Below are 11,427 nucleotides of genomic sequence, written 5' to 3'. Positions count from 1 at the left end.
TAGTTCATTCATAGTCGAATGCAAAATGTAATAAATCTCTTCATTTAAAAATTTTTTACAGTTCATTTTACCAACGCCTTTAAAAATACTTTAAATAATTACTCCAAATGAATAGTAATTGTCAAATAGCTATTATAACACATTTGTGCTTAACTCAAAATATCCTTCACACTTTTAATTTATAAAGTTATAAAAAATATTTTCCTGCCTAATTAATTGTCTGACAAAATATTTTTAAAGTGAAATGCATTCAAGGAAAGTGATGCCTATAGTTCCTGAAGCATTAAAAATGAGAAATTTGTATGTTTTTAAAAACAAATTCAAAATATTATTTAAAATGTTGAGCTTTATTGGAATTTGCCTGGAGAAAGAAAATTCTAAAAGTAATATCACCAATTTTCTGAAATCTTTGTTGCGCATTATTTTTCCTGTTTTTCTGTTTTCAAATGGCATTTTTAATTTGGCAGTAGTACTTCATGGCATAAAAGCATCAATTGAATATACCAATTTATTTGATTTTGTACTTATTATCTTGCCATGTATTCTGTGGATGATAATGTACTCAAGAAGACACCAATTTATTAATTTAATAGCAAGTATTTCTTTTGAAAACGAAATTATAAATAAACTTAATAGACTCGTTTTATTAACAAGCATGTCGCTTATCTTTTGTGTCATTTACCCCTTCTGCAATGCTTTAGAGTCGATTATCAATGTTTACAAGCCCTGTACTGAAAGCTATTGTATCATATATAATGCTATAGTAAGATTTTGTTACAGTTTACAGTATTCTTTTTTGCCAGTTCTTGTAACAGTTTCTTATAGTGTTATTTGTTATGCGTGCGTACAAAATCTTACGGCTTGCTTAGAAGATCTTCGCCAATTTACTTATCGATGCAAGTTTGTGTTAATAGAAAGAACTTTAGAAAATTACCTAGAAATTGACAAAAATATGCAAAATTTTGAAAAAATGTTTTCCCTGCCAGTGCTGATATTAGTCATCCTAAATATATTTGAATTGGCTTTTGTGGTTTTGGATATAATGACAATAAAATCGTGGTCTGTTGCACTCAAAGTTATAGTTTTTCTGCTTTTAATACAAATATGCTCAAATGTGATATTTATGACTTTCACAGCAGCTGAAATTCCAATAAAAATGAAACAAATTAAAAATGTCGTGTTGGAATTTTCCGCTGTGAAACGGTATTCAAAAAATTCTGATTACGTAAAGAAATTAATGAGAGTTGTATTAGAAAAAGATGTTATTACTTTAACAGCTTACGATAAGCTATCTTTGGAGAGAAGCTTTATTTTCAGAGTGATTGGAACTGTGATTGCTCATACGGTTGTTATTTATGGAATTTATCAAACTGACAGAGATTGTTGATGACAATAATATTAAAGCAATAACCAGTAGCTTGAAATTCTGCTAAGAATTTAGTGCTGTTTTCAAATTGTTGCTTAATCATCTTGATCACTGCTATTTAATCATATTATTTCGACCTAAATATCTTGACTTTGAAATCATGTGCAACATCTAGAGTTCTTGAATCTAAAAGTACCTAAAATACTCTGGAAGCAAATATAATTTACTTTACTGTTAGAGCCAGTTTTCACTATAAACTTAAGTTTTTCTTTGACGTTTTATTGTATTACTTTTTACGTTTAGAAATTAATGAGAATTGTGCCCAAAATAGACGTTGTTAATTTTACGGCTTACGATGTGCTATCTCTGGAACGCAGCTTTATTTTCAGAGTGATTGGAACTGTGATTGCTCATACGGTTGTTATTTATGGAATTTATCAAACGGACAGAGATTGTTGATAACAATAGTATTAAAGCAGTAATCAAGAGCTAGAAATGGTATTAAGAATTAATATCTGTTTTCAAATTACTGATTAATTATCTTGATCACTGCTATTTAATTATGTTTTTTCAGCTTAAATACCTTAATTTTGAAATCATGCGTAAGAGTTCCTGGAAAAGTAGTTTCGCTGCAGGGACTTTAGAAACAAATATACCTCACTCAATTGTTCGCCAATTTTCAATGTAAACTTAGGGATTTTGTTGGCGTTTTATTGCGTAACTTGGTTCGTAAAGCTTACTTTTAATCACTGATAAAGCTACGATCAGCAGCCACTTTACATCATTTTCCAATTAAAGCATTTAATCTTTAAAATTAACAACTTCTTATAATTAAAAATAATATATATCGAACACTTTTACTAAATAGTTTTCCAATACCGATATATGCTCCCTACGTAAATTCCTTCTTGTTCCTTGGAAGATTCTTCGTTTTGAACATTTTCGCGATAAATAAAACATTTATTTATAGGCAGAGTGAGAACCGAAGCTACCATGAATATTCGTATTATAAAACTAAAAAAAGTGTAGCGATGTGAGGCCGTAATTTCTAATTCTGAAAAGTGCTGAAACTGAAATTGATAAATCAAATAGCTTGTATTGAAGTTTAAAATAGTGCGGAAAAAATTTTCTTCAAGAAAGTATACTCAATAGCTCAAAAACACCTCGCTAACTTATGTAATGCATAATACAGAAAAAATTAAAGTCATTAGTCATATATGTTCTGCGACAAGACAATTGTAGAAAAAACAAAGTCATAACTGTGTCAAACTATGATGAAGTTACCCCAGTTTTCAAAGTTTATATATTATCAATAAAATATTTAGACTGCATTTTTAAGAGAAAAAACAAGGACTGTGTGAAGAGCTAAGAAGTGGAGGAAAAAAGGTGACAGACAATATGTCGGGAACTAACATAAGCTACGTGGCTAATATTTAGTTTCACCAGCGAATTTTTTTAGCTTTCCTACAATAAAATAATGTTTATTTACATGCAATACATGTTAAAAAAAATGCATTGTTTTTACTAAATACTTGTAACTATTATTCTTATCAATATAACCTGTATTTGTTTGTTGCCTCTTCTTTCAGCAAGGTTAATAACAACATACGATTATTATCTATTTTTAATTGGTCAGAACATTACATATCGTTTAATATGCAATGCATTATATATCTTAATTCAGTTGCAATCTTAATATTATCACAATTGCTTGCAAAATTTGCTTTAAACTTATGAAGAAAATACATAAAATTTATTTACTGTTAAATAACTGTTAAAATGTTTTTACCGTTTTAAAGACGTTTATCATACAATGTTGCATAATAAGATAATATCATAGAATTTCTTTATAATAGAGGGATGCCGCTTTAAGATTTAAGTCTCCAGTTTGGAATAATAATCAACAAAAATGGAATCCGAACAAAAAGAATAGTAAATAAATATTTACTGTTTAAATATTACAGTTAAAATGCAGTTTAAAAAAGGATAAAGAAATATTTTATTGGTAATAAAATACCTTTACAACTTTTAACAGTTTTATACTGATTAAAACCAAGGAAATCTTGATCTTCTTTTTTAATTGAGAAACAGTATTGTAAAACTTTCTGGCAAATAAAAATGACATTTTAAGGATGACAAAATTTATTGGAATTTTGTACTCTTTACGAACTTTAGAGAAGCATTTGCTTAACATTTACAAAAATAATGAGCAATTCTTTTTTAAAAAGTAAGAAATCTACAGACTATTAATATGAATTTAGCATTATTTTTCCACTCGATTTAACGTTGAACCATATAGTTGACCTTTTAAAACTTTCAACTATACTCTTAAGACCCAGCATCTAATATTTTGAACTTTATTTGGTACAATTTTATCTTATAAATAATATTTTAAACCCTTACACTCCGATGTTGTCTATGAGACGTCATCAAAAGTCACCACTCTAAAATTACAAAGTTTAGATACTTAATAATTTTTATTAACCGCATTTTTGAGAATTTTAAAAAATTTATACAAATACTGTATTGTCTATTTTAAATAATATAGTGTTTATATTAATTCTAACAGCATTTTAAAGTACTCGGTGTGAAAAGGGATAAGACTTTTTTTTTCCTTTTGTATATTTTCACAAAACGATTGTCACAAAACGATTGTTTGTGTTAAAATATAATTAGATATACCTTCATTAATTGGAATTTTTAATTTTAAGAAATTTGATTCAAGAAGCTATTCAGATAGTTTTATGGTATATAAATCTCTATCTATATTATATAAAACGCTAATACGTATGTATCAATAAAACCGATGATATTTCTTTTCTCGCGTTGGCAACAGTTTTCATTTTTAATTGAGAGGATTCGGCGCGCAAGAGCCCGTAGTGAGCATCATGTGGCTAATCTATATTATATAAAACGCTAATACGTTTTAATTGATAGGCTTCGGCGCGCAAGAGCACGTAGTGAGTATCATATGCCTAATCGGGTGAATTCTCACCGAATTATCGAAAGCATTCTCACAAAATTATCTTCATCGATAATTTTGTGAGAATGCTTTCGAGCGCCAGCGAGCAGGGGGCGAAGCCTCCTAGTAGTATATAAATCTCTTTTAGTCTAGTTGATTTTTTTTGAAGTTAAAATGTGAAGAAATACACAATAAAAATATTCAACAATATGCAAAAAAAAATGCTAAAAATTAAAATTTATCATGTTTTATATAATTAAGAGGCTCCACCTTCTGCTCGTTCCAATCTCCTACCCCCGAAATTGATTCCTATTTCTTATAGCTTATTTCTTCTTAAACGTCAATAATTTTCAAAAACACAAAACATATTGGATTCAAAATAGACAATTATTTTAGCTTAATGTTAATCGTAATGAAATAGACGATTACCTTGATTTGCGAAATAATCCTCGGTGCTTGAAAAAAAAACTAACGTAAAAAAGACAGATTGTGAGATATAATAAGAAGAAATAAATGAGAAGTTATTTTATTCGTTGAAGGGACTTAATGATTCAAATAGGGAACGGATTCCATTGCCATTCACTCCGTTTTGTTTCTCTCAAAAATTTTCCTATGAATGTTAAAATTTATATCTGGCAATATGTAATCGTTCTCTTTCTCTCTCTCGCTCTCTACTTTTGATTGACATCTAGTCGAGCATATACTTATAAAACAACGAAATAAAGATTTCGTCTACATCAATGGATGAATAGTCAACATTTATAGCAAAAAAAAACACTTAAGTTAGTAATAATTTGCGAGAAAATGGGAATTTTAGAAAAAAAAATAAAACTCTTGTAAAAATTATAATGGTCCCATAAGAATATCAAATTTCAACTCTGTAGTTGCATTTCAGCGAACAGTAGATCGGCCAACATGGATTTTGTTTACTTCAAGTTTAACAATTAATAATTCTTGAACTAACCACTGAATTGTAAATTGTTTTATTTTATCGCACTTTTTGTGTATTTTCTTCCTATCATCATTATTCAGATTTTAAGCAGTAAAGCAAAATGTAACATTAAACGAAAAAAATGAGGATTTTTTTCTATTTTAAAATCAATAAAATTGCAATAATTCGCAAATAAATTGAATTTCGAAACATGAATTTAGGTTCATAGACAAATGTGTATCTTTCTTCATGCCAAATTGCTATTCTGTATTTGCATTTCTGCCGTCAGTAGAGCGGTTCGTGATGTATTTTTTGCACCAAATTATTAGTTAGTAATTCTCGAACAAATTATCGAATGTTAATTTTTTTTTATTTCATCGTTATTTCCACGAATAATTTCAATAACACTATACGAACCGATAAACACTATACTAACCAATAAACTTAAGCTATGCTCAGTTCTTTACGGGATGTTCTTTGCGACCATTATTTATCTTTTTTCAAGCTGTTTGTCTTAATTCATTATAGTGCGGCTTTGAGGAGAACTCCTCCAGAGTGAAAGTCTGGGGCTGTCTGCTGCTATGGTAACAAGTGAGAGCACAGTTCTAATGGGGGTGAAATGGAGGAAAGAAGGCGTCGACTGGTTTACTCACGACAACCTACACTAAGATTAAGACAAAACTATTCACCCTACATCCCTATTCGAAGCGATCCATAGTATCCGCCACGACGCGAGACGGGAATCTGGAGGAGTTCTCCTGAAAGCCGCACTATAGCAGCGCAATGTATTCTATCTTCATTGGAGTAAAAGTACATATTGCAATATTAAAAGAAAATTTGAAACTTGATCAGAAACATTTCAAAATTTGGAACTAAGCCTCTCAATAATTAAAGCCATTAAAATAATCTTTAAATCACAACTAAAAAGAAATAACACAATATAAAAAGGGTGTGGTTTTTATTATTTTGTGAAAAAATGTCTACACTACTCAGTCATATAAGCAATCCATTAGGAAAAAAGTGTTAAAAAATCTCATATAAAACAATAAAAGGGAATTTATTTATTTGGATGATCAATAAAATGAGTTATAACCAGGTAATGTCTTTGTAACTTCTTCTTCTGTTTCTTTGCTGTTTTTCTTCTTTAATTTTGGAGCAGCTTTAGATGAACTGCCACAGGTCACAGCATACTTGATTTCTTTCATCAAAAGTTTAAACACAGACTCCTGCAAAATTATGCAAGACAAATTTTAATTCAAGAAGTTCTTGCTTTGAAAGTTAAATTATAATGATACCCTCAAACAAAATATTGCAATTCAGTTTTTATTTTCCGAAATATTAAAAAAAGGGGGGAAACGAAATTTTTGCTTTCAAATTCAAAGAAAAAAGAAAGAAATTAAGATCGGGAATCATTAACATAGTAGAAAAGAACATGAGAAGATAACGAGAATAATAATAATAAAAGTAAAGATTAAGAAGAAAATAAAAATCAAATAGGAATCGCTAACGCAGAAAAGAATATTAAATCATTATACTCATCAAAAATGAAATATTTTAAGACTTATGGATATATATAATAGAATCCTGTTTTTTTTCTGTTTCTGTTTAATTCTCTTTTGAAGAGGCCAAATAATTTTTCCGATGTATGACCCTCAAGGAAGAAAACTGTTAAAGTGAAGGGAAAATTTTTTAGTGAATCGGTATTTTATTTTATTTTATAACAGCCGTTGAACAGTCGTCCCAATTGCTTCGGTTTACGACTACTAATGTTCCGCAGCCTTGTAATTCTAAACCTAATCCAAGAGATTCAAGCGAACTCCTGAATCAAATAATGGGAGATATTTTGCCTTTGTGGAGGATATTTTGATGGAACTAACCCCTGCATGTGGAAGAAAACGACGAAACCCTTCCGCGGTTAGCCTGATGGCAAAGGGACTCTAATACTCATGATCCGTCAGCACTGTAGTCGGTGCAAGCCGGATACGGAATTTGTATCGACCTGCGATCGCTGAGATAGAAACCCGGGTCACCTCATTGGAAGGTGAACGCTCTATAACCTGAGCCATCATCGTTCAGGGAAATAGGGATTGCGATTTATGCTCTCAAAAATGGTGTTAAAAATGATTCCAGTTTTATTGCATAGATAAAATTCGAAAACTTTCAAATAGGAAAGCCGATTGACTTTTTTTTTGTTGTTGATAAAAGCACAATCTTTACAATAAAATTCCTAAAATGAAATGCAAACGATCTTTTTAGAACAAAAAAATGCGACACTTGGCTTTTGTCAAACGTCACCCATTTTCGGGACTACTAACGAGAAAAGAGTTCGGTACAAACTTTCTACAAACAAAAAAGAAACTATGGTTATGTCAGACATGTGATGACGGATATGTCAAGCAATTTTAAAATCAACAAATGCCTTTTTTGTAATTTTTTCGATGTTTTCAAAGGTATTAAACAACACTATCTTCCAGTTAGCGGTCACAAATAATGGCAACGTGAGACGAAATTATTTTTTAACATCATTCTTGATCGCATAGATCATAATGATTATTTCCAAAATTTATTAAATTCTTTCAAACGCATAACTGCAAAGTTATTTTATAATCATCCTGTATCATTTTCCATGCATATTTCAGTTGCAAGAACAAGAAGAATTGATGATTTTTATCTTATTACTTAGACGATCCAAGCAGCTATCACCCTATCTCGCTGACAAATATTTTATCCAAGGTTACGGAAAAAATGATTACGTCTCGTCTAAACTGGTACCTTGAATCTCATAATCTTCTAACTCCAACTCAGGCTGGATTTAGGAAAAGTAAATCTACAAACCAACAAGTTACTTTTTTAAGTCAGTCCATTAAAGATGCTCTTGATCAGAGAAGCTCTATTCTAGCTGTTTTCGTGGACGTCGAGGGTGCTTTCGATTGTGTCTGGAGGCTCAAATGTATCAAAAAATTGCAGACCTTGGGTGTGTGCAGCAATATGCTATCCTGTATTAAGAACTTCCTTTCACAGCTTTTCTGTGCCACTCATTTCGGTAGCTCCATGTCTAGCTTTAAACAATGCGAAACTGGCTTGCCCCAGCGTTAAGTGATTAGCCCCACATTATTCAATATCTATATTAATGACCTCTCTGACCTATTGAATGATGATTACTGACTAATACAGCCCTTTTTCTAGATGACCTTAATATTTGGCGCTGCGCACCAAAAACGGACCAATCCAGATAAAATATCACCCTAAATTTGACTTTTGAAAGACTCGATTATTGATGTATGGATAACAATATAACTGTAAACTTAAAGAAAACTACTAGACAATTTTTTACTTTAAATAGGCAACCTTTCCCTCCCCGCCTTGTTTTTAAGGGTACTACTTTGCAACATAACGATGTTTCAACTTATCTGGGCTGCATCTTTGATTGCAAACTTAAATTTAACAGACATGTTGAGCATGTCATAACAAAGGCAAAGAAGAGACTCCCTATCCTTAAGAGAATGGCAGGAGTCAAATGGGGTTGCGGAAGAGATACTTTAAACTTAACTTACAAGATATATTTTCTACCGAGTTTGAATTATTGCAATGAAGTGCTGATCTCAGCTTCAGATGGAGTCTTAAAACTCCTTGATGCCTTTCAAAATCAGGTATTTCTCATGATTACAGGAGGAGTTAAAACTACCGCCTTTGCTACCCTACTTGCTATGCAATTACTTTGTGATAAACAACCGTTGACTGATTTAATTAAGAAGAATGCAGCTATCCTGTATACTAGACTAATTAGACTTCCTTATAATTCATTTTGGCGAGAATGCGACTGTGGCAAGACTCGTAATTTGAAGACTCAAAAAGACTTCATCCAGTGTGTTCGTAAGAATACCCAATATAATGTAGTCAACAATGCGCCATACGAACTGCTGTTTTTAGCAAATCCATTAGAATATATGATTCTCGATCTCAGATTGGACTTAGTTTTGGATGTACGGAAACGTGCCACAAGCCCTAATGCACTCCGTGCTGTTGCCATGGAAACCATCAATATCCGTTTTCCCTCTTATGAATAGCTTCACGTCTACACTGACGGATCTCTCTTGGATTTCTCGCAGGGTGCTGGCGCTGGTATTTTTAGTGAAACTTTTTCCTCTTATCTACATGCTGGGTAATTTTCAACTCACTTTGACGGAGAGCTCAAAGTCATCCATGTTGCTCTTCAACAACTTGCTGTTCGTCTTACCCTGCCGGGGAAAGCTGCGATTTTTTCAGATTCTACTTCTGCCATTCAGGCTTTGTCAAGCAGCTCAGAAAATAGTTGTTCCCTTGTTTTGAGCTGTAGAGAACTCCTGAAGAGGATTCAGGGAAGTGTTGCATTTCAATGGGTCCCATCCCATTGTGGTCTTTGAGGGAACGAAATGGCTGACTTTTTGACCAAAAATGGAACTTATATTCTTCAGAGATCGTGTAGAGATCTGTCCTTCCATTCCGCTGAACTTGAAACAAAAAGAATCTTCAAACAATCATTCCATTGTTTGGCATCTCACGCTGCTACAGATAAGTCCTGGAATGTACTCTGGGGAACTCACAGTGTTACGGATTCACCCAGTGCTACTGCGGTAGCCATGTTTAAACTTTTGACCGGACATGATTGTCTACGTTCTCATTTATTTCACCTTACTTCATCAGATTGTCTTTTATGTAACTCCTGACAAGCCATGACTACTGAGCATTTCAACAGTTGCTCTGCACTAAAAGACTTTGACAGTTTTGCTAAAAAGTACTGAAGAGCTAGAAGCTGGCATTTGATTAATAATAAATCTTATTATTGATGATTTCGATTATAAATTGAACTGTCGAAGTTTGAACTCAAGTCCAGTGAAACTTTTTTCTTTTTTATGTGGCAAAAATAAGTCAGAACAATCCATTAAATATAGAACAAAATTACTTTTTTTCTCTTTAATTTCTTCACTATTTGTTATTTGCTGCAGAATAATCCATAATTGAAGTTTTTAGCATATTATGAAATAAAAATAGTTTTTTGGAATAATACACCCTTTTGCTCCTAAACATTTACAGATTTGTAAGTGTTTGAGTATTTCGATTATTTTATTAAGTTTACTAATATGTATCAAAAATTGCAAAGACTTAAGAACTGTTATTTCGTTATTTACTAAACCTAAGTGATACAATTTTAAATAACCCTATCATATCTTACATTATTTACCTGAGATGTTTTTTGTAGTTTTCTCTGGAACCATAAAAATTCCACAACTCCCATGCAAGCTGATAAACATATTCCCATTAACATGACCAAGAATACGCCTCCTACATTTCCCAGACCAAGTTCAGTTACAGAACCGGAACTGCTGACGACGCAACTTCCGCCACCCTTTTTCTGCTTCCACCAACGCTCCTTGAATGTGTGAAGTTTTCCTTCCTCTGTAAGCTTCAAAACCCCTTTCGAGAGCCAATCTCTTAATTTGTGTCGGTCTAAAATATAAAAACGAAAATAATAAAATCTTTAGTTGATGTTTGTTTAAAAGGTTAAATAACAATGAACCTTTCTCACTGCATGCGGAAAATTCGCTTAAGATCAATGAGAACCTGATATGGGGAAATTCAATTTCCAGAAAAAAATTCTCCAGTCATCCTGTTCGTCTTTTCGGCTTATTTTCGCAAGCAGTGAGAATGGTCCCTAGTAGGCTCGCGACCAGCTACGTATGAGGTAAAGTGTACCATCGGTAAGCTGACCAAACGCCTTTGAATCTAGAGGATAAACCTCGATTTTCATTAATTGTTTCAACTTTTAAACTCCTTGAGGACGGAAAATATTCCCAAATTTTAACATGAGTCCTCAAATGGTCTCGGTGTTTTCTGGAGGAAAAAAAAAAAAAAAAAAAAAAAAAAATATATATATATATATATATATATATATATATATATATATATATATATATATATATATATATATATATATATATATTAATGATGTTTCAGTAACTATTCACATATTAATTAATTAGGTAAAGTCAGATGGACTGATTTTAATCAGAATAAATAGTATGAGGCAGACTTTTCCAATTGGCCAAGCAAAACAAAAATACCTGATACATTTGTATTTTGGCCAAGCAGAACAAAAATGCCTGCAAGTTTCTCAATAAGCCAGCGACA

At 31.8% G+C, this 11,427-nt stretch overlaps 1 protein-coding gene across 1 annotated transcript in view; it reads right to left on the bottom strand.

Annotated features, from left to right (window-relative positions):
• Positions 1–6,200: 6,200 nt before the first annotated feature.
• Positions 6,201–11,427, bottom strand: part of LOC107436152 (glutamate receptor ionotropic, kainate 2) — a 37,861-nt gene continuing 32,634 nt past the window's right edge. Inside the window, exons 14-15 of the mRNA XM_043040314.3 lie at positions 10,481–10,746; positions 6,201–6,485 (exon numbers count right to left, since the gene is read on the bottom strand). Coding sequence (XP_042896248.2) covers positions 6,333–6,485; positions 10,481–10,746 — 419 coding nt within the window. The 3' untranslated portion in view covers positions 6,201–6,332. The remainder of the gene's footprint in view (positions 6,486–10,480; positions 10,747–11,427) is intronic.

Source organism: Parasteatoda tepidariorum, chromosome 8, assembly GCF_982258835.1.
Source record: "Parasteatoda tepidariorum strain Cologne lab strain chromosome 8, Ptep-v5.0, whole genome shotgun sequence".
Taxonomy (NCBI): Eukaryota; Metazoa; Arthropoda; class Arachnida; order Araneae; family Theridiidae; genus Parasteatoda; species Parasteatoda tepidariorum.
Note: the sequence above shows the minus strand (reverse complement) of the source record. Positions and strands in the feature narration are given on the sequence as shown.